Raw genomic sequence first — 24,440 nt, 5'->3', positions numbered from 1 at the left:
TTGGATTTTGGGTTGGGTGTTTGGAATTCAAGGACTTGGTTCTGGGTTTGAATTGCTGATTTTTTTTTTTCTTTTTCTGAGTTTACGAAGGTAAGAGCTGTGCTGCCATGGGACCCAAGAAGACTGCTGCTGCTGCAGAGGCCGGCGAGAGGAAGAAGGAGAAGGTGACGCTGGAAATGAAGAAGGAGATCATCTGGAAGCACGACGGTGGAATGCGTGTGACGGACCTCGCCAGGGAGTACGTCAGGAACCCATCGACCATAGGGACCATCCTGAAGATGAGGGAGAAGATCCTTGCGACTGATGCAGCCAAGGGAGTCACCAGGATCGTGAAGAACCGCCCAGCTGTTCTGGAGGAGGTTGAGAAGTTGCTGCTCATCTGGTTAGAAGAGAAGCAGCGTGCAGGGGACACAGTGACTGAGGCCGTGATTTGTGAGAAGGCCAAGGCCTTGCACGCAGACCTCGTCCGGGAACAGCCAGGAACCTCAGGCGAGCCAGAAGTCTTCAAGGCAAGCAGAGGCTGGTTTGACCGGTTCAAGGCAAGATCTGGAATCCACAGTGTGGTCAGGCAAGGAGAGGCTGCCAGTTCTGATGTTCCTGCGGCTGAAGACTTTGCCTTGGAGTTCCTGGAGGTTGTGAAGACGGAGGGCTACGTTCCACAGCAGGTCTTCAACTGTGACGAGACCGGGCTGTTTTGGAAGAGGATGCCCAAAAGGACTTTCATCACACAGGAGGAGGCCAAGTTGCCTGGCCACAAGCCCATGAAGGACCGTCTGACCCTGCTCTTCTGTGCCAACACAAGCGGTGACCTGAAGATCAAGCCCCTGCTGGTGTACCACTCGGAGAACCCACGGTCCTTCAAGAAACACAAGGTCAACAAGGAGCGGCTGAGTGTCATGTGGCGATCCAACAGCAAGGCTTGGGTCACACGTGTGCTGTTTGTGGACTGGGTCAATCTTGCTTTTGGCCCTGCTGTCAAACAGTACCTGCTGGACAACGACCTGCCGCTGAAGGCTTTGCTTCTGATGGACAATGCTCCTGCTCATCCTAAAGGCCTTGAGGTGGACTTGTTGGAGGAGTTCAGCTTCATCAACATCATGTTCCTGCCGCCTAACACCATGCCACTGCTCCAGCCGATGGATCAGCAGGTCATCGCCAATTTCAAAAAACTCTACACCAAGGAGCTTTTCAGGCAATGCTTCGAGGTGACTGATTGCACCACCATCACCCTGCGGGAATTCTGGAAGGACCACTTTGACATTGTCACCTGCTTGAAGATGATCACCACGGCCTGGAACGGGATCAGCCAGAGAAATTTGAATTGCGCTTGGCGCAGCCTGTGGCCGGACTGTGTGGCACCAAGTGACTCTGATGCACCAGAGTCAACAGTGGTGCAGGACATTGTTGCCTTGGGGAGGACCATGGGCCTGGAGGTCACACAGGAGGATGTCAGCGAGCTGGTGGAGGAGCACGACCACGAGCTGACCACCCAGTAGCTGGTTGAACTGCAGGCAGAGGTCGCGCAGGAGCAGGCCTCGCTGGAAGAGGAGGAAGCAAATGAGGAACGGCCGTCCTCCAAAGAACTGAGGGACATTTGCCAGAAGTGGAAGGAGGTGCAGGCTTTTGCAGAGCGGCACCACCCTGACAAGCACGTGGCACATGACCAAGCGAACACTTTTGATACGACGGTCATGTTGCTTCTCAGGGAGCTGCTGAAAAGGCGGATGAAGCAGCAGACCATGGACAGGTTCCTCAGCAAGAAGCAAAGAGTGGAAGAGGAACCTTCTTCGAGTGGTCCCCCAGAGTCTTAGAAAATGTATGTACAGTACACTTTGTTGATTTTTAAATGTTTTTCTGTCATGTTTAGAAACTTAATTTATTGTTCCTTCAATTTTTGATGTGCTCTTTAAAGTATGTGTGACTTTAAAGAGCAGTTAATAAACTATTGTTGTACCAAATTTGGCTTTGATTGGACTTTTTTTGACCATAGGAACGCATTAATTGAATTTCAATGCATTCCTATGGGAAACCGTGCTTCGCAAGACGAAAAATTTGCTAGACGAAAAAACTCACGGAATGAATTAATCTGTTCTGGAAGTCCGTTTTACAACCGAGGCATGCTTTCCATAATGAGGCCTCCCGCCGCCGGTGCCCTTCCACCATTCAGATTCCATTCTTAGACCGAGGTAAAGTTCGCAAACCGGGACACTACCTCTGGTTTTGCAGAGTTTGTAAACCAAATAGTTCTTAAACAGGGCTGTTCTTAAACCGAGGAACCACTGTATTTAGCAAAATACCTTCCCTTCCAAATTTTGCCACCCACAAATGGTGTGGGAAATGTCGAGAGTCCATTCTCATTCAGCTGTGTATTTCACTTTCCTAAGAGAGATAGTATAAAATATAATAGAAAGAAGCCTTGTGGAATTATATGAAACTGGCAAAGAAATAGTTATGGGGAGATCACTATAGGCTAACTCTGAATGAGTGTGTTTTGGCTTGAGGAAATAACATGGAAGAATATGTTATTTGCAGATAGCTAGGCTAGGCTGCTGGGCTCCCTAGCAAGTGCAGCTAGGAGCTAAACAGCTTGCAGCTGCATATCATTACCAAAGACTTATTAGTCCCATGGGCAGGCTTTCCAGACGTTTCCACTTTCTTGAACCTCATTTCTGCTTGGAAAAATATTCTCTTCTCTGTATCTTCCTTGGAGCAATATCTTCAGAATCTTTACCTTTTCCATTTACGAGAAAAAGAGAAATCAAGGGAAAAGTGGGGGGTGTCTCTGAATTCTAACGTCCGTGCAAAAGTTTCGGAAGGGCAGAACACATTTATCAATAACAGAGAAGCACTAATGAGAGATATCACTTTTTTGTCCCATTCTTGTTCCTTAAAAGGGCATTGCCTCAGAAATTCTGCAGGTGAATATTTCCTGCCAGAAAGATAAGTGGCCGCTGAACATCATGTTGGTGAAGACACTCAGCTGTGCGACCGAGGAAGATCCTACATCGAAATCGCCCATCTGCTCTGAGTAGGGTGACCACTTATGCACCACCGAAAAAGATGGGGACATGCATCACCCAAAAAAGGTGGCAAAAGAGGGAAAATATTTGCATGAGATTTACATATGCTAATGTGTTTTAAAGATGCAAAGTTACAAATGAGTACTATGGTCTAAATAAAACTACAATGCACCTCACCAAAGTTGGGAAGACTGTGACCTGCTGTCTGGGGGCTGAAGGACAACCTGAAGGCCTCCCCAGTTTTATCATGGGCTAGGAAATATAAGCTGTCTGTGGTAAACAGGGGCAGATGGGGGATAAGGTTGTTGTGAAGCTTGCAGGTGAAGCATTTTGAACATTGATAAACTATAGATTATTATTATTATGTATGTGTTAGGGTGTGTGTGTGTGTGTGTGTGTGTGTGTATGAAAGTACTACAGCAAGTAAGTCAAGTCCCCAGTCCAGGGTCAATCCACGGGTCCAAAGTCCCACAAACATCTTAGAGCATCTAAAGTGAGGTCCTTCAACATGGTCAGTTGAGCAGGCACAGCACCTCAGCTCTCCTTCCCTCTTGTACTTTGCGTGCTGGCTGCAGCATGTGAGCTTGATGAGACAGGTGGCCCTCAGCTGTCCTGAGCCTACACCAGCTTCATCCAAGAGCTAGCAAGCCCCAAGTGGTGAGCTAGGGACCTGGGCTGTGGGTCCTTGCCTGCCACAGCTTCCTGGAGTGCCCTGCCTGCTGCTCAGAGCCCGCTGTGTTTGTGGAGACAGAGACACCTGTGGCTCTGGTGATGGGTCCTGTTGCTCCGGTTCCTGGGCATAACCCCCATCCCCTCATCATCCTCCATCACCTTCCTACACCAACCTCTCCTTCCCAATCTCCAGTGTGTCCCAGTCCCGACTACACCCCTCTTCCTCTTCCCTGTTGTACTGCCAGTTCGTGACTACTTGGGTAATAGATGCAACACTTCCTATGGAATTACTGCCATGCCATCTCCTGACACCACTGCTACTTGGTCACTTTTTGGCAATGTTGGTGAAGGCTTGACAGAGCTAAAGGGCTCATTGACAGCTCTATTCTAAAAGTTAAAATCCTATGCATATGGGAATATACTTCACTGAAATAAGGAGGAGGGAATTTACTTCTGAGGAGAGATGGCTAAGATCAGGCTGAAACTATTCGTTTGGCTCTCTTCAATCAGTGCTGTTGTGACTCAATATATTTACATTGCTGAAATAGTTATTATGTGTAATGTTTTCATGTGTTCATGTAATCTGAATTAAAAATAAAGAATGATCAGTACCTCAACAGAAATCCAATTATGCTGCTGGTTACTTACATTTGGGTTACATTTGCACACACACAAAATATGCATGGATATTTCTGCACATTTTCCCAGAAACTTTATCTACTACACACATTTTTGCAAGCAATTTCTCCATATACAGAGCATTTCTGTATGATAATTTCACTAATATGCACCTTTTAAAGGTCTGCTTTCAACTAATAATTATTTTGTGCACTCTGCAAGTCTGGGAGAGGTTAGAGAATGACTCCGCAGCAGTTGGGAAAATGCAAACTCTGAAGGTTAGCTGTGTTTCTGTTCTCATATCAGTTTGAAAAGATTTTAAGCTGCACAACATTCTTCCCCTACCCCTACATGAAAGTGAGAAGCAATGCATTGGGATCCAAACTATAGAAAAATCTTGGGCTGCATCTACACTGACGTGTTAACGTTATTTCCCCCTATTACAACGATACTATATATGTTGTTCTAAAACATCACAGGGCACACTTCTTAATTAAAATGTTTTTTACCTTTTTTTTTAAAAAAAAAAAAAAACATATTCCCATATGATTTGCCATATTTCAAAAAGTAAAAATCCAGACACAAAAGTTGTTGCGTTTTTTTAAGGCAATCACCCGATAGCTATGAGCTGCCCATTCCAGAGCCACAGCCTGAACCAGAGCCGCCAGCACACAATATTATTATTATTACTATTATTATTATTATTATCCAGGACATTTCCTTTAAAATGTAAAATTCCCCCCGGGTGGGCACGTAGGACCCCCAAAAGAGGACATGTCCTAGAATTCCAGGATGTATGGCAACCCCTAAGTACAGTGGTACCTCTGGTTATGAACGCTTCTGGTTACGAACACTTCAGGTTACGAGCTCCGCTGCCCCGGAAGTAGCTGCTCCTGGTTGTGAACTTTGCCCCAGGATGCGAGCAGAAATCACACGCCAGTGGTGCACGTGCAGCAGGAGGCCCCATTAGCGAAAGCATGCCTCGGGATAAGAACGGTTTCAGCTTAAGAACAGACCTCTGGAACAAATTATGTTTGTAACTGGAGGTACCACTGTAATACCTAGCAACACCATTTCCAAAGAACAGTTTCTTTCCCTGCTGGTGGTTGCACTGCTCTGCCCTCTGGTGCCACATTTTAATTCCTCCTCCCTTCCTCTGTGTCCTTTCCTATCTGGCACTCAAATACCATAGCAGGTGGATCAGAGCTTGAATGCAGTAAAAAGAAAGAAAGAGGTAAAACGCTACATAGGGACATATGAGCAGTATTTCACCAATTTAGCAGCATAAAATGAATAAGAATTAAGTGATACAAAATACAAGTTCATAATGCATTATGAACATAAAAGGTAGGATGTCATGTGTCTATCTACGTTATCAAAACCATTCCTTAATGTTAAAAACCATGTGTGTAGATCTGCCCTTTGAATTGGGGCTAAACAGGGCAGTAGATTTCCTGCGTGTGAGAAGCGCATTCAATTTCTTTCTCCAGGCATGCCCTTTGGTTAAAAATACTATAAATCTTGTAAAACCTATCTGAGCAGAGGCCATGCCAGGGCAGGGGAAAACATGAAAGCGCATGTGCATGACCTAAAGCAACAGTGGCTTTGTACATCAGTCCTTTGAAAGAAAACAAGCATTTGTAGATAGCAGAGGAAGGATCTCAAAGGAAATATGGTGCCTTGGCCAGGCCAGATTGGCAAAACCTGATCCATTTTAAGATTTAATTAAATCTTGCACTCGGCATTAAGATGCCACAATTAGGATATAATGACCCCGGAGATGTGCCATCATCATCATCCATTTGGTCTATTTATTGGGTTTTGATGTTAAGCAAAGTATGCAGAATGTATTACATACGAGTCCAAACCAAGATGAATGCCTTGCTTTCCTCTACAGTATTGATCTATGCTGCATTCCAAAAATCACATATGCATAAATATTAGGTATTGAAAAAGTACTCTGTCATTGTACAGGAGAAGCATTTCATTAGCCGCACTAAATTACTCGCCTCTAAACATGCAGGTCTGTTCATGGTATTATTTTTATTATTAAAGAATCAGGTTTTGTCTTCTCCTACCACAAATTATTTCATGATTATCTTTCCCCTTTGCATTGTTGCAATGGTGAGCTACAGTCAATTATATCTAAAATCCCTTTGGCCAATCAGAAGGCCTGATTAGTGGCCGTCTAATTACGGGATAATAAATGGGGAAGTGGCAAGTTTCCTCTTCCTCATTTATTCCTGTAATTAAATGGCATACTGCACATCAATCATATAATCTATGTTATTAGGATTCACAAACTTTTTGGGGAGGGCGCTCACATTTTGCTCTGCTGGCAGGGGGCATTCATCAAGGTTTATAGCCACCTGTCAGATAATCAAAGAACACTAAGTAGCTGATAATGACCTCCAGGTAGGATGGAAAATAATCAGCCAGACATCTTGCTAAGAGATTTCAGGAATCTACGCTTTCCGTGTCAGAGGTACAAAGAGCAGTACAAATGCGAGCAGTGTTTGCCACGGAAAATAGTTAAGGTTTAGATCTGAGATGGCCAAGCAGCAGCTTACACAGGCAACAACAAAAACAACAACAATAGTTCATAGAATTGTATAGTTGGCAGGTACCCGAAGAGTCATCTAGTCCAACTCCCTGCAATGCAAAAACAAAAACTAAAGCACTCGTGACAACATAGGTACCATCTATGCACCTATGGAGGCCCAGGCCCCCACAAATTTTAAATGAAGGGAAGTGGCGCCCACTCTGAGGGTTGTCTGCCTGTCAGCATGCCCCCGCCACATGAGTGAGGGACATCAGTATGCCACGGGCCATGCTGATGTCACACATGCCACGATGACATCACATGGCCCTGTGCTCCCTCTGCTGTACGGGCAAGGTGGCTCGCCTGCATGGCAACAATCCTGTGACACAGGTTAGCCCAGGCATAGGCAAACTCGGCCCTCCAGATGTTTTGGGACTACAACTCCCATCATCCCTAGCTAACAGGACCAGTGGTCAGGGATGATGGGAATTGTAGTCTCAAATCATCGGGAGGGCCGAGTTTGCCTATGCCTGGGTTAGCCTAAATGACTGGCCTAAGGTCACCGTAGGTGGGGATTTGAATCCTGATTTCACAGATCCTAGTCCAGGGCTTTAACCACTACATCACACAAGCTCACATCATTACACTTTTAATGCACATATCCTGCATTTATATCCCACCTTCTTCCAAGAAGCTGAAGGCAGCATGTGGAGGAAAGAACCAGCTCCCATTTTTAACATCACAACAACTCTGTGAGATAGGTTGGCAGGCTTAAGGTCATCCAGTGACTTTAAAAGCTTTGGATCCTTGTCTCCCAGGACCTAGGCCAACTCTCTAAACACTTACCACATTCCAAAGCAACTCTCCATGGGGCAGGGCCACTATGCTAGCTACCCAGCAGGTAGGGGTCTGAGATACTTATGTGGGTCAATAATGTCATTGACCTGTATTGATGGATGAAGCTTAGTTGACATTTGGCTGATGGGTGTGGCTGCCTACAGACCACTGGCTTCAAATGACACATGGAATTGAGCAGTATCGAAGACTTCCAAGAACAGAGAATGTCAAAGCCTTCAGTGCAATGAAGTGTGCAAAACTTTTTTGGAAATAATTATATAGCCAATGTTTCTAAAGCTGTTCTTTTCTCTATTTTCACAGTAAGTGAATTTGAGAATGCAGCTGGGTTAATCAGTGTTGAAGACAGCTTTAAAATTGGACCGGTATTACAATGTTAATGAGGCAAATGCTCACAATTTAATGAAATGCTTCAGTCATTTCCCTCTCTCCACATTTGTCTCTCCAGTTGTACTTTCAAAATGGTCACCACATGATTTCATCGTACAGCATTTCCCAGTTTTGATTTAGTCAGACAAGAAAAAAGAAAAAGAAAGATCTGCAACGCATGGGAGCTGAGAGCTTCTTTCTTGAAAGACGTTTTGAAAATAATGTATTTGAAACAATAATAATAATAATGCCTCTTTCACCTACCACTAATGACCACTTGTTAGCTTCCTGTGGTCCCATTTCTCATTCTCTTCTGAGATGGAAAGTTTAACAGCAATGTTAGCAGTGAGGAGGAGGGGTGTCACCCCTGTATTTTTAAAGCATCAGTCGCTTTCTTCCCAAATGAATCCTTGTATCATGTAATCTTCAGGTCTTTTGCTTGTGATAGAAACTGATGGAACATCTTTTAGAAAAAGCAGACAATCTATTTCCCTCCGATATCCAGGGTGATGTTGGTCGCTCTCTTTTTTATCTGTTACTTATATAGTTTGGTAACAAAACTGCTTGCTTTAGTTCCCCCCCCCCTTCTGTAACTCACCAGACCATAAATCGCGGAAGCAGGAAAGGCTAATGAATCTGTTTCTCAGTGCCAACAGATTTCAGCTTTGGCGTGCGTTCACCATAAATGCTGAATGTTCTCTTAGCACCACTGAGCAGTGGTTTGCAGAATGGTGTCCCTAGAAATTGCAGGGGTTTGCAGAAACGTATCGGGAGTTTCTTGATGGAAAGATCAATGGTGGTGGACAAAGATATGGCCGATACGTGGAGACCCAGCTGACACAAGGCACTTTGTGCTATCACTTGTTGTTGTTTTGAAAGCCCTAGGATAGAGGGAGGCAACCTGCAAACATCCAAATGCATTCAGAACTGTCGGCTGCTCGTTCTTATCATCTCGGTTTCTTTCAGAACAATTGAGCCTCCTTGCAGCAATCCCCGCAGAGGGAAGAAAGGTTGGCAGCGCTGAGAAAGAAATGTTTGTGTTCACTCTGTAGCAAGTTCACAGCTAGGCAGCGACGTCACCTCCATCCCTTTCCTCTAGGTGCCTGGAATGGCCCGGCAGCGTGACATTTGCAATAAATGAAAAGCCTCTGGAAGCTATCAGTGTGCTTTCAAACTGGCACACTGGCGACACTTTGCATGCAGGCCATGTTGTGGACCTCAGTGGAAGCAAGGGGAAAGAAATTGGGGCAGCTTTCATTGTAAATAATCTGCCACAGCAGGTCAGGTCACCTAACCTTCCCCACTGGAAGGGGAAAAAAGCCAGTAGCAAGAAAACAGAGAGGGAGTCAAAGGTCTCATTTTGACTAACAGCTGGGCCGTCTGTTCACCCAGATGGAGTCACAGGAGGCAGGTGTCACACAGTCACTGAGAATCCTGACCCTGGTCTGCTTTTATCAGCCTCTGACTGTAGCATCATAATTTACCAGCAGCTAGCAAGGCTTGGCGCCTCCTGGTCCAGCAAAGTGAGCTTTCCGGTAATCACTGGCTATCTCCAGGAGGAAGGGGTGGCTCGGCTCATTATTTAGATGTGATAACCTGACCCAAGCAAACATTGGGGGAATATAACGGGCTAAATGACACTCTGCAAATCGTACCGTGCCATGATCCATCATTAACCTTAGTGCGCCATTGCATTACTGGAGCAGCCTTCTAAATGAAGAGGTCACAGTTGATTTAAAAGCTCCAGAATTTGTTAATGCTCCAAGGACTTATACTCTATTAAAATGTCCAGCTCAGGCATTTGAATGTGTGTGTGCGCGCTCTCACACACTCTCAGTACAGAGAATTGGTTTAATGGTTGGCTTAAATTTATTGCCATTTTTGCTTCCAGGTTAATGATGATACATATATGTAGGGTTGTGCCAAAAAATCTCCAGGTTTTATTGCAGGAGCTGAAAAATAGGTATTTTTGAAGGGTACAAATGTTTCCTGGAAAAATGCTTCGTGTGGAATATCAGACCCTGCAAACGTCCATATTTCCAAGAGACAACCCTGATTTAGAAAAGTTGTCCTGGTTTCTAACTGGATCCTGGAATGTCCCTCTCTCCCTTAGGACATCACTATTTTCATTGGAGAAATGTTGCAGGGTAAGGAGTTATTCGACTCCAAAGCCATCTGAAGGCAATCTTTTATAGGGAAGGGTTTAATGTTTTATTATGTTTTTATACATGTTGGAAGCTGCCCAGAGTGGCTGGGGCAACCCAGTAAGATGTGTGGGGTATAAATAGTAAAATTATTTTTATGGAATGGGGCATCACTATTTTCATCTGAGAAATGCTGGAGGGTATGAAATATGCATTCCTCCCCCCACCCGGAGTTCTGTTTAGCTGCTGTTGCTGTGGCACCAACCCCTTCTCCCCAATTAGTTATTCTTTCCCCTTCCTGAGCTAGTGTGTGATCCCAGCTCATTAGGGATCACGTCATAAGCGTGATGATATCATGAGTGTTATGTATCTAATCTGATTTGGCTGTGTGACGACACCGCTGGGAGCAAGAGAAGCAAACAGAGAGGAAAATGAACAGAGGGCAATGTAAATGAACGGGGGGACATTTTTGCAAGCAGTGCCAAAACAATTATCAAAAGTGGTGAATCATTTTTCAGCCATGCCAAAAAATGTGGCATGCACATATATGCAAACACACACAAAACTGCCTTTCCGCACACAAATATTTATCGCTCATACTTGTTGAAAGGACAAATAAGAAAGTCACTGGGGATGGAGAGCTTCAAAGCCTTGCAAGCAGCTCAGAGGAGAGTCTGGCAGGGATGGTACGGAAATTAAAACAGCATTGGCTAATGTGAAGCGGCAATTCATGAAGAATTAGCACTGCCCTTCAGAGCAGTTTTACTGAATTGAACCTAGGAGGGTTTTAAGATTAAGCCATTTAATTGCTGCTTTAGGAACTCTGGATTTTGCATAGCCACGAGTCCAGGTGTTAATACTGATTCTTCTCTGTTCAGTTCTGATAACAGGCCTGAATCTCAGAACCAATTAAGAGGAACCTTTCAAAGATTTCCTCCCAGTTTTTAATACATCCTCGGGCTTTGCTTTAATTGGGGACACTGCAGGAATTTGGGGGTATTGCACTGTGAGGAAGCCAAACACTACATTAAAAAAGGAGGGGTTGACTCTCCTGTGAGTTCTCCTAAGCCGACATTTCAACCGAGACTTATTTCCCTGCTGTTTGTGTTAGGCGGTTTGTTTTCATCCTAAAAGACCAACTGAAAATGTGAAAATTCACAGCTGAAGGAAGGGTAAATCCCCACACAAAATCAGGGAAAACCCAGAAATGTCCCTCAGCTAAATCAAACGCCTACAAGCCGGTGCCCTGTCCTTCTGTCATGCTTCAATCCCTGACAGCCCCTGCAGCTTAACAAATCCTTCCCCCTGACCTTAACACAGGAAAAGCAACAGTTGTGGAAGCAAGAAGGGAGAGGTAAAAGGGAATGTCCTTCTCTATGGCTATCCTTTCCTTTCCTCTCACCATTATCACCCAGAATGATGCTGGATGTGTAGTCATGACTGAGGATTGCTAATGGGTGCTCGGGATGACTTTGGGGAGTTTGGATGTCAATTTTGACATCATCCTCATCCTCTCCCCCCACAAATGAAATTCAGTTCTCTACCTTTCTGCAGCAATTTGGCTTTGGGAAAACTTTGATCATAAACATCCACTGCCTTGTGGGACCTGAAGGAGTGTCTCCACTCCCATCGTTCAGCCTGCACACTTGAGGTCCAGTGCCGAGGGCCTTCTGGCGGTTCCCTCACTGTGAGAAGTGAGATTACAGAGAACCAGGGAGAGGGCCTTCTTGGTAGTGGCGCCCACCCTGTGGAAAGCCCTCCTGTTAGAGGTCAAGGAAATAAACAACTACCTGACTTTTAGAAGACATCTAAAGGCAACCCTGTTTAGGGAAGCTTTTCATGTTGGATGTTTTATCGTGTTTTTAATTTTCTCTTGGGAGCTGTCCAGAGTGCCAGATGGGTGGGGTATAAAATAATAATAATAATAATAATAATAATAATAATAATAATAATTTCATTGGGAGAAGGAAAGGCTACGGACTATGCTTTACACAAATCCAGAGTGGAGTCCCTATGATTGTTGGATTGTGCCTTGTATGCCTTATTTTGGCAACTCCTGCAGCCAATCTGCATTTTGCTCTGCTTTTCTTTGCTCCCTTGGACCACATCAGTGAGGCCAAGGAGGGGGGTGTCTTGTCATCTGGGCAGCCCAGGACCTCCATACACACTGCCCAGGCTTGCACCCCAGGGAGGTCACTTCGATGCTGCTAATGCAATGGTTTGTCTTCACCCTAGAAGGTGCACTCCATTGTCTCCTGAGGTGGACAGAGGCAAACAACAACAACATCTGCATCTGCTTTTTCACATAGTCACCACTGCTTTTTAAGGTGAGCTTGAAAGGGTCTAGGCAAAATAGTTAAAGGAATGTGGAGGGAAATGCATTGGTTGTTTTTTTAAAAAAAATAAGATTCCTTCTCTCTCTGATGTCTCACACAGCTCCGTAGTGATGGCCGAGGAGGAAAAGAATCTAAAGAGCAAAACTTAATAACCTTAAACACATTTACTTGGATGTAATTGATTTCAGCCTTAGGGCTATTCTATATATGCCAAGAATACTGACATTTCAGCCCAGGTGGGTCAAGCTGATATCCAAGCTGTAGCTGAAAGGAACACCACCAGGGGAATTTTCTACAGAGCAGCTCACAGAATAGGTTAGTACATTATTTCAAATGCCAGCATCCGATCTAAGTCAGTTATAAGCCACTTAGAGAGCAGTGGCATTCCATCCACGTTATATCTGACCAACCTGAAATGCTCCCAGGTCAGCCGCCATCATTCAAGATAGAACACTAAGTTATGTGCGCATGATGTTCCGTGTGAACGACTGCTTGGTGTTGTTTTGCTTGCTTTTTAACTCACACTGCATGCAGCAACTAATATTTGACCTTTTCTGTTGCTGTCCGGTACCTAAGATACTTTTTCCTTCCTTCCTTCCTTCCTGCCTGCCTGCCTGCCTTCCTGCCTTCCTGCCTTCCTGCCTTTCTTCCTTCCGTTGCAATGATTGCAGAAAGTTGCAATCTGCAGGAGTCCTTTAGATGCATTTCATAATAAAAGTTGGTCTCTCTGTCTGTCTATTTCACATACTTATAATTCGCAATAAAAACTCAAAAATAATACTGGGTTTAAAGGTTTGGGCTGTGAGCAGCTGGGGCAGAGCTGCTACACCAGATACACAGAAAGTGGGTCACTATTGCTTACTGAGAGGGGAAGGGGAAGGGAGAAAGTGGTGGGGAGGTTGATGTCCTGTAAATGATGACCGCCTCTTTCCATATCAACCTACTCAGACCCTGAGATAATCTTCTGAAGCCCTCCTTCATGTGTCTCCTCCTCTAGAGGTCTGGAGGGTGGCAACACAAGAATGGGCCTTCTCTGCAGTGGCCCCCTGTCTGTTGTATGCTCTCCCCAGAGAAGTTCGCCTGGCGCCTTCATTGTACACCATTAGGCACCAGGCAAAAACGTTCCTTTTTAACCAGGCCTTTGGTTGACCTGATTGACATATTCTACCCTTTTAAAATGTGCCTCTTTTGGTGGGAAGGGGTGTTGTTGGGTTATTGTTCTTATTTTGATTTTATACATTGTGATCTTTTCTGTGAACCACCCTGAGACCTCCGGGTATAGGGCAGTATATAAATTCAATCAATCAATCAGTCAGTCAGTCAGTCAGTCAGTCAGTCAATCAATCAACCAATAAATGAACCAGTAGGACCAGCACATTAGCTTCACTATTGCATTTGCATCATGCCAAACTCCTCACCCCCTCAGTAAGCAATAAGGACCCACCTGCTGGGAATCTAGCATATTCATCCTAGGAGTATAGCATCTAGATCAAGGGAAGTAATAGTGCCACTGTATTCTGCTCTGGTCAGACCTCACCTGGAGTACTGTGTCCAGTTCTGGGCACCACAGTTCAAGAAGGACACTGACAAACTGGAAAGTGTCCAGAGGAGGGCAACCAAAATGGTCAAAGGCCTGGAAACGATGCCTTATGAGGAACGGCTAAGGGAGCTGGGCATGTTTAGCCTGGAGAAGAGGAGGTTAAGGGGTGATATGATAGCCATGTTCAAATATATAAAAGGATGTCAGATAGAGGAGGGAAAAAGGTTGTTTTCTGCTGCTCCAGAGAAGCGGACATGGAGCAATGGATCCAAACTACAAGAAAGAAGATTCCACCTAAACATTAGGAAGAACTTCCTGACAGTAAGAGCTGTTTGACAGTGGAATTTGCTGCCAAGGAGTGTGGTGGAGTCTCCTTCTTTGGAGGTCTTTAAGCAGAGGCTTGACAACCATATGTCAGGAGTGCTCTGATGGTGTTTCCTGCTTGGCAGGGGGTTGGACTCGATGGCCCTTGTGGTCTCTTCCAACTCTATGATTCTATGATTCCATGATCCTACCAGATCTACTTCTGGCTCTGAGTCCATCATTCTGTCTTGAACGCTGGCCGGCTGGATTCCTCAAAACATTCCATTTGGTGTGGCCACACCCTTTCTTTCACTAATTTGTCAGTGAGAGGACGACTACATATATCAGTCAGTTGTGACACATCAACAGACTAAAGGAAGCAGGGGTCAGGGAAGGCCCTCGCTTTCACTTTACAAATGTTTCCTGTCTTATATGGAATTTTTATTTGCCACAGGTGAACATTTATTTACATGCCTGAAGTAGATGATGTAAGCATTCTTTTCAATTCTACAGTAGGAAGCCCAAATATGACAACCCCCAAACAAGTGTCTGGAACGGAAAAGATGGTTTACATATATTTGTTTTAACATTTTAATCCTAATTTCACCCCCAAAGGTGGCTAGTAACAGCCATTAAAAACATCAGTTAGAATATTAAAAATTAACAGAATTACCCCCCCCCCCAAAAAAAGCAGTAAAAGCAGAAACAATCAGCAGTAAAAACAGGCAGAAAAGTAGAAATTAAATACATCATCCACTGAAAGCTGAGCAGAATTGGATTTATTTTAAGCATACCTAAAGCTAACAGAATAAGTACCAACTGGGTATTCCTAGAAAGAGAGCTTTATAACCAAGGTGCCACTACCGAGTAGGCCCTCAGTAGGGCCTGCCGAGTAGGCAGGAGATGACAATGATCAAAAGTCTCACAAACAGGCAACAAACATTTGGCTCTCCCCGTAGCTGTGTATTTTATCCTAGAAGTGAACTGTGCAAGTGAATGGACATTTGCCTATAGAAGGAATTTGTCTCTCTGTGTTAAAAAAATAATAATGCTGGGGAACTTATGAGTGATGAACAGAACAGCTGCAAAGTTTATAGGGCTCCAAAGAACTTTATATGAAAATGTGTATATTGCCTTGTCATATTTATAGAAGAGTCATTGCACACGCTAATGAATTGTAACCATCTCTAGGGCAGCATATATCAACCCCATTAACTGTGCTGCAGAACAACATAAACTAGAAAGAGAAGTCTTCTAACCAGCTGTGAACAGCAAGCTGTCAACCACTTTTATAATTGTAGGTGATTAATCTCCCTACTCCAAGTTATTAATTAATTTATTGGGCTTAAATAAATTTGCATATGGCCAAAAATTCAATGCAGATAATCAAAACCTCTATCATTCATTATGAGAAAGAAAATCATTATCTATCATCTGTCTGTCTATCATCTATACATACATACATACATACATATGACCAAACTTACTCCAAAAGAGCAACAAAGGCCCTTAATTTGCAAGAAACCAAGTAAAACTGGCTTGTTAAAATTGGCCACTATCAGTGAATTGATTAAAGCCTTGGTTAATTCATTGATTAACTCACACCTAAAGAATCATGGGAACTGAAGTTTGCTCCTCAATGAGCTACAATTCCCAGAACCCTTAACAACCCTTAACAATTCCTTGAGGGAATCCTTTCTTACTCTGGGATCAGGAAAGCTCCATTGCTTTGGGATAACTTGGTTGTGAGTATCAGCATGATCACCCTGCCTTCTGCTTTTGCAGGAGATTTAAACAGCTACCTCTTATAACTGGGTTATGAAATTGCATCTAGAGCTATCCTCTCTCCAAGCAATCAGAGGAATGACTGAATAACCTACAGTGATGGGCAGGACTTTGGGACCCCACTCAGAAGATGAAACAAGAGAATCTCAAATGCAGGAAGGGTGGGACGCCACTGTTTGAAATAAGCAAAGTGATACGCATTACGTTCTAAAGGGCCAGTAAGTCCAGATTCTAATATTTTCTAAGTGCATCACTAAAAACCTATAGCCCTACTTTAAAGCAGCTAGGTTTTCCCTCCAAGAAACCAACACAAGAGAGCTAAGTGCATCTCAAGACAGCACAAAACCAATGACATAAATGCATAATATACTCTCTCCCCAAAGATATTAGTGTTTGTAGGACACAACCAGCTCCCCAGTCCTCCTGAAAGTGGACTCAAATGTTCTCTACTACAGAAATGTATGTCCTATCGTGATGCCTAGTTTCTTGAAATCCAATTGTTGGCTAAATTCTATAGTACTGTAGTACTGGAGGGAGGAGTGGACAGGGAACAGGGAGGAGAAAGGAGCTGTTCTGAGGTTTTATGGGGCCATTGCCTTTATAAAATGCTGGATTCTGGTTTACTGTGCCTTTTGCAACCAGCTCGTTGAGTAAAAGCTGAAGATCATAGTCCATTTTTCAAAAAGAGTAGTGGATAACCCTGGTCTATACGCCTACTTAGAAGTATTTGTCTATGCAGCCTCTATTGCCGGCACCAGCAGTAACTCACGTGCATGGAAAACGGCTTTGCAATACCTTGACTATGAGAGGTGCTATATAAAACCAAATTCTATTCTCCTTTAGAAATGCCCTATAAAAAACGTCACCCCTTTAAGTGTGTGTGTGTGTGTGTGTGTGTGTGTGTGTGTGTATATATATATATATACACGCACACAAAGCCGTCTGTGTGTTTATACATAACACTTAAAGTGGAGGCATTTTTACGAGCCATTTATAGCATAGAAGAGAATGGCGTTCGGAAGCAGAAGCTTCCATACTCAAGACCTCTCAAAGCACTTTACAAATCAGTGGGTTAGAAGCTGGAAATGAAGTGGCTGCATGCAAACACATTTAAATTGTGTATGTACATTACACACACTTTCATTTTATACATGAGCAGAGATCCCATATTTAAACTGTGGGACTTGGGATATTACCAGATTGATATTCATGAACCATTAAAAAAAAAGCTGCCCTGAACCCTCTCATCTACTTAATGCTCATTTTAAGCCAGGGCTGTGCAAATTTGTAGCCTACGGAGACAAACACCCAATCAACTTAGTGGTGTGCTGAAAATTTCTTTCTCCCCCCTCCTTTAACCATTCTTCAACAATTAATAAGAAAAGAAATTCCATTCAAATGACGTCAAACAGATGGGGACATTTCAATGAAATCTTATAAGTTGGAACTCTGGGTTTTTCTTATGCTCACCTCACCAAGCCAAGAGATATTTTGTTGATGTCTTTTTTTTTACATCCTACAAATCAACACTCTAGTGGTCTATACTCTGCAGCCTTCTCTAAAAATAATAATAATAATAAATGATTAGGGCTCCTTTCTTTTTCCTATTCATATTGAAATACTGCACCTCAGTGAGGCCAAACTTAGATTCACAAAATGTTTAGGGGTATGCGTATCCCAAGAAAAAAGCAGTGTGTGTGTGGTGTGTGTGTGTGTGTGTGTGTGTGTAATTATTGAAGAAGAATATCTGTGTGGAAAGGTATGGTTTTTCTAAGGTAAAAACAAGACTTTAATTAAAAACAAAATCAGTGAATACACCACTCTCAGGCACTCAGAAGCCAGCTTCACATACTTCAATTAAATCTCAGGGGAAGATGCCCTAAGGGAAAATATATATATATATAGCAATTTTTAGATTTCCCCCTTATAGCCAATGGGGGGGTGAAACAGAGCATTAGATTTCACATACTACATTTGGACCTGAATCATGAATCCAATCAGAAGGACACAGAGCAGATTTGAAACACAATGGCCTGCTTCCAACTGCTACAGATACAAGGCGCTTCATGTGGTCACTGTGGACCACACACAATCCGACTCAAAGGTTTTCATCATTTTCATGCAATGTATTAATTGTGTTGTCATTCTAGATTGAAATTATTATATTCATTGCTATAAAACACTTTTTAAAAGTACAGTTTGGGTATTGTCAAACAGAAAGTGAGTGGCAAAGAACTATTAGCAGATAGTTCTAACAGGAAACAATAAAATTCCCCAGGAGGAATAGCTTTAAATCTAGCAATTAAAGTATACATGACAATAAAGAGACCCTCACATTACAGCTTTGGAAATTTGGATTCAAATCTTAGGTCAGCAAGTGGACTCCTTTGGGCTAGTTTTCATTCTTGAGCATCTTGTCTATCATCTGGAAAGTTGAATTAACAAAAAGCCAAGTTTAGAGGAATTTTGGGTGCCTTTTTAGGTTAAATATTATGCTACACTTTGCACAGTGTAGAAACATATTTCAGCTTTCAGCTGAATTCAGCAGAAATAAAGTCCAATTTCAAAGAACCATGTACAGTAGCCTAATTATGTTGGTCCTCGGTGGATTGGGGCTCTGGTGCATTTTCAATATCTGCCTACAATTTTCAAATTCCAGAATAAGCATGAAGAGAGTTGGAATGGGTCATGCATTTCTTTTGTATTTCCAGGCCCAATTCAAAGTGTTGGTTGTAAACTATAAAGCCATAAATGACTTAGGCCCATGTCCCATCTTTCCCACCATGAAACTGCCCATACTCTTACATCACCATTGAGGACCCTTCTTTGGTTACCCCATCTGAGGGAGGTTTGGAGTGTTCTAACAAGGGACAGTGCTGCCTCCCCATCTGTGGAATGTTCTCCCCTGCAAGGCCCACCTGGCATTGGCTTTGTTATGCTTTCAGTGCCAGGTGGAGAGATATTTCTGCTCCAGGTATTTGATGGTATGGCATGGCATGGCATGGTTACTTTTATGCCTGTTTTAGTTGATTACCACAGATGTTTTGTCTGCTATGATGGTGTTGTTATGACATTGTTTATATGGCTTTGCATTAGTCTTGGGACTTTCAGAAATGAGCACTCACACTTTACATTGTGGGTGCCCTTTGTGGGATCGTGCATGGTGCTACAGTTCCCAGGGAGCTTACTGGCAAGCAGGGGCTGGCTTGCCCCTCAGTGTTAATTTCTGGAGGTTCACACCCAGCCTAAGTAATCAGGTTTCTTGCTGGGAGCTGGAGCCAGCCCCATTTATAAATAGGGGTGGAGCTCTGGAGATTCACCCTCCCTACCCTCCCTTTGTTTAATGTTTATGTTTGCAGGTTAACTTTTTCTTCCTCTTTAGCAGGTGCTGCTATGTTCTTTGACTGGTTGCTGTTGAAGGACCAGGAAGAAATTTTCCTTCATTGGTAGGTTTTGTCTTCCCCATAGCAATTTGTCACAACTTTGGCAGTTATGGCCTTGGGTGGAATCCTTTAGTCTTTTCTTCCCTATAATGGGGAGGGGATGAATTGGTGACTCACCCCCCTACAGTGGCGATTCCAGGGTCCCCTCTTAAAAGGGGTTATATATATGGGTGTCACTGTCCATACACTGAAAGGTCGTCAGTGAACTACCCTGCATGTGAGGATATGGGCTTGGCTGCCTGCTACACTTACATCTTGCAGAGCACCCCCATATCCCATTTACCCTGATGAGCCCCAGTTCCCCCCGGCTGGGGGACTGGGAGGGATACATGCCCAAGGCCTAAGCCAAGGTCTTCCTACATTCGGAAGTTTAATAAAGTTGTGGCCTAATTTTAATTCCATATAACGTTGTAAGAGTCTTTGTTCCTTCCTTATGACCCCTGAGGGCTGGGGCTGTCGCCACCTGGTAACGCAATAGCATTTAAGAAGTTTAATAAAACCAAACTAAACACCTTCAGATGGAATTGCACCTTACATACATGAGCCCAGTGACTTTATGGAGTCATTTCCAGCCAGCGAGGGCAACTGGGATCTGTCCATGGTACTGATTTCCCTGACCGCTGCTTCCAATAGCTTGGCTTGGCTTGGCCAGAACAGCTTTGGTCTGACTGCATTCATGTCCTATGTGAGCATCAAGTGAATATGCTACTTAGTGAAAGCTGGAGGCTAGAAGCAGAAAGAGTCTGATTCATACTGAGGGTGCAAGGGATAGAGATGTGGGCATCATGGCAGCTTGTCCAAAGACCTATGCGCACTTAATGATGCAACTGGGCATGTGAAAAGGCATACTGGTTCTCAATTCATCAGAATCAGATTAATTCTGGATGTCTAGCATGTCTTAATAAATTTACCCCTCTTCCTATATCAATTGTAATTCAGAAAAGTGATGGGGTTACTACACAGAGAGACAGCTGCTATACTATGTGACTTACCCAGGCTGGACATATTCTTCCCAGGCAACTACAACAGAGTGCTAATGTGACAATTCAACCTAAGGAAGGCTAATACATATATTCTTATCAAAGGCTTGGTAAGTAAACAACTTTGCAACTGTGGAGGTGGCAGCAACCACACTACTTAGGACATCTGCAGCACAGATCTCAGAAGGTCCCTGTCATTTGGGATGATCCACAGTGTGGCTCCCTTCCTCATTGGTGTTTTTCTAATTTTTCAGAGGAGGTGATGTTGACATCACTGGCTCCTCCCATGCAATCCTGTGTTTTTGATGTTACCAGGGTGGCACATGTAATGACACAAGCTGCACTGACTCCCAGTTGGTAAGATAATGTCCAACGGGATACTTGTTGCAAGTAACTTCTATTGAACTTGTGGGATTTACATTTGAGTAAATGTTATTGGGATTTCAGTGCCAAGGGATAGCAGATGCATCTTAAGTTTTTTTGAGAGGAAGCTTTTTTGTTTCGAATTAAAATTTCTTTTAAATGTAAACTGGGCTGAAAACTATTTTGAACTACTGATTGCAAAGAAGGTCCTTGTTTTAATTTTGGCAAGAAAATGACAGCCCTATCCTGGATGCAGGCAACAAACTTGAATAGATTGGCATCGGTCACCAGTGTATGGTGCAGATATAACAAGTGGTCATTGTTGAGTTGGCTGTGAAAGTGGATGGGCTAACAAGACCTGAGCATATTCTTGTTGAGCAAAACTACCTTCTGCCATGCTGAATAGAACATAAGCTGTGGGAGACCTCACAGTCTCCAGCTGCTGTACAGTCCAACCAAACAGATAGGGAATGCCACAGGCTTGGCACAGACCACAGAAATTTTGCAAGTGAATTCAAAAGCTGACTGTCAAAAAAACAGTCAAGAGGCACAAAATGTATCAAGCAATGATTGTTGTGAAGTGTATGTGTGGGGGAGACAAAACTGTATTTTTTTCTGGTGTAGCTTTCCTTATTAAACCATGATGTGCCTTATTATGGAGAACAGAGTGATTATATTACTGCACAGTTTCCAAAAATGGCCCTTTGATCTTGGTACAGGTGAGCATCAGGCAAGTAGCTTGATCAGTTAAGATGTAAGCACCACAGTTCAGGCAGTGATATGTTCAAGAGGACTACAAATCAATTCTGCAATTAACTGCTTATGACTTTGGTGGTATAACCATCTGGCTTCTCCTTCTTGGGGACATATTTGTAAAACTCCTAGGAACCCTCCCAACAGTTAGTGGCAACCACTGAAACATCTAATCAAGTCTTAATGGGGGAGAAATAAAGACCTCCTGACCAGTTCATGAATAATATGAGAGACTGAATTCTCAGTACTGTTCTTCCATTCATTGCACTTATTATTAATAATATTTTGCCTTGCATCCAGTGAGGAGTGCATTGAAAAGTGCATAGCTTGACATTAACACCTGCTCTGTATGCTGAAATGGTTATGCTTTTGTTGGTCATGCTAGAAATGGAAAACAATAAAAGCAAAGGAAATACAAATGACTTTTTTCCCCTTCTTGGTTTTCATCCAGCAGTACAGCAGTTTCTATTTTCCTAACAAGCATCTTGTGGATATGTTTTACAATGTACAGATGAGGGGATGTGCAGTATTGTGAAAGATCACGGAACCCAGAAACAAAATCCATTGGCCACCTATTCCCCCCCCCACTATGGGAAATACTTTAACTTAGACAATATGTGTGCCTCTTATTAGTAAAGATCAGAATACAAAGATATCAAAGTCACAGAACTGTGTGTCACATTTCTAATTTGGGGGGATTAAATATCTAGAGAGAGAAAGCAAGATTCCTCTGCTCCCACCCCGATCTCTCACATGCAAAAGACAAGGCTTCGGTGAATGTTGACAATTTGGTGCTAAATAGTTCATTTAAATGCTTATTTAAGAATTATGTGAGTTTCACTTATCACCACATGATTAATTTGGGCAAGATCATTTGGGGGGAAAGGAAGCTCCAGTGCTTGCACTGAAATGTCTTATTTGCGACTGCTGAATTAGATCCTTGCTTAGAAATGGAACCTGTAATCCAGTTAAACAACAGGTAATAGGAACTGGAGAAAAGTTGCCTTGCAGTGCTTTTCTTTGGAACACAAAGGAACCAAACCCCCTCTTTTAAAAGGTCAGCTTTTCAGCACCTCAAACAGCTGCCACAATTTAAGAAAAAAATCCTTCAAATGGCATCAGAAATCTCTCACTCAAGTTCTGCACTGTACCTTAAAGGGGGGGGGGCAGTCTTCTAATGAACTATATTGCATAATATTTGACACAACTGTTCTCTGGTCCACCAAATTCAAACCACCGATAGCCCCACCTGTGCATCTTTTAAGCTAGAGGCAAATCTCTGCACCTTTGCTATTTCCCTCCCTGCACTTCTGCACAGAGCTACTGCCTTGCAACCCCTTTCCTCGCTCTCAGATCAATACATACCACACACTCATCCACTTTCTTGAGAACTTATTCAAGTTTCCCCTGTCACTGTGTGTGGGACAACCTCCCCCAGGAAGAAAAGGATGCCCGAGGTCATTTCCCCCGTCTTGCAAAAGCCCTCGCCATCCAGTGGCGCAGCGTTTGCAAATCTGCCGATCCCTGTGGGTCTGGGATCTCAGGATGCAGAAGCCACCCGACTGCGTTTCATCATCACCGTTTTGTGTTTTGCTTTTATAAGGCTTACCTGTTCTATGAAACTGCAGCAGGGAAGCAAGCGGCGGCGGCGGCGGCAGCGGCAGCAGCAGCAACAGAAGGAATATGCAACAGCAGCTTCGACTAAGGGAAAACCTTGCCTCGCTATCCCACCGTCGCAACAAACTGTTTTCGCAGGCGTCCTCTTTTCATTCACCAAAGATAAAACAAGAAAGGCAGGCGGGTTGAAACCACTTCCTTACTGGCAGAGGTCGTCTCTCTTCTCAGAAATGACTAGATCTCTCTCTCCCTCTCTCTCTCCCCACATTTACCCTTCAGATCAATACAGCTCTTTAGCAGCAGCTTCAGCTAAACTGCAGCTGATAGAGCCTAGCCAATAGGTACAGAGGATTCCCCTTCTGCAACCCTCCCTCAAAAAGACACACGCAGAGCATGCATTTCAAATGTTATTAGTTGGGGAGGAAAGGCAAAAGTCATCTTAACCCCTTGCTTGAAGCCTAACCTGTCTCTCTTCCCCCTCCATCCCCCGAGTGCAGCTTTCCAGGCTGACTTGAAAAGACTCCCCAGCCAAGCAAAGAAGCCCAGTTGGAATCATGGAAAGGAGTGTGACCCTGTGAAGCCTCTAAAAGTGTTTTTAACTGTCCAAAGGCTGTCAGCCTCCAGACATCTCTCACTCACACACAACACAACACAACAACACAACACACTCAGAGCTAGCAAACTGTAATAATCAATTCATGTGCTATAAATCAGCTATCCTGCACACAAACACCTGCTCATGCCATTGGTGTCTACTAATGCAGGCAGTGTTCCATCATGTGAATCATCGAGTTGGAAGGGACCCCGAGGGTCATCTAGTCCAACCCCCTGCAACACAGGAATCTCAGCTAAAGCATCCATGACAGTTTCAACCTCCGCTTAAAAATCTCCAAGGAAGGAGAGTGCACAACCTCCTGAGGGAGACCGTTCCACTGTCAAACAGTTCTTACTGTCAGAAAGTTTTTCCTGATCTTTAGTCAGAATCTCCTTTCTTGTAACGTGAAGCCTTTGGTTCAAGTCCTACCCTCCAGAGCAGGACCCTTATAACGAGACAGACTCTTGACACCTTCTGCCCATTCTTTGCTCTGACCTCCAGTAGC

At 43.7% G+C, this 24,440-nt stretch overlaps 2 protein-coding genes across 3 annotated transcripts in view; one reads left to right on the top strand and one right to left on the bottom strand.

The window, feature by feature from the left end:
- LOC308481973 (tigger transposable element-derived protein 1-like) overlaps positions 1–1,958 on the top strand; it is a 449,404-nt gene extending 447,446 nt beyond the window's left edge. Inside the window, exon 2 of the mRNA XM_081014873.1 lies at positions 156–1,958. Within this exon, the coding sequence (XP_080870999.1) occupies positions 156–1,496 (1,341 nt within the window). The 3' untranslated portion in view covers positions 1,497–1,958. The remainder of the gene's footprint in view (positions 1–155) is intronic.
- Positions 1–23,748, bottom strand: part of CDH12 (cadherin 12) — a 721,954-nt gene extending 698,206 nt beyond the window's left edge. For both annotated transcript variants that reach the window (XM_081014754.1, XM_081014753.1), the window contains exon 1: positions 23,333–23,748. The gene's annotated coding sequence lies outside the window, so the exon portion shown is untranslated. The remainder of the gene's footprint in view (positions 1–23,332) is intronic.
- Positions 23,749–24,440: the final 692 nt, after the last annotated feature.

Source organism: Podarcis pityusensis, assembly GCF_964106645.2.
Source record: "Podarcis pityusensis genome assembly, chromosome: 7".
NCBI classification, from domain to species: domain Eukaryota; kingdom Metazoa; phylum Chordata; class Lepidosauria; order Squamata; family Lacertidae; genus Podarcis; species Podarcis pityusensis.
This window is presented reverse-complemented; position numbering and strand designations above follow the sequence as displayed.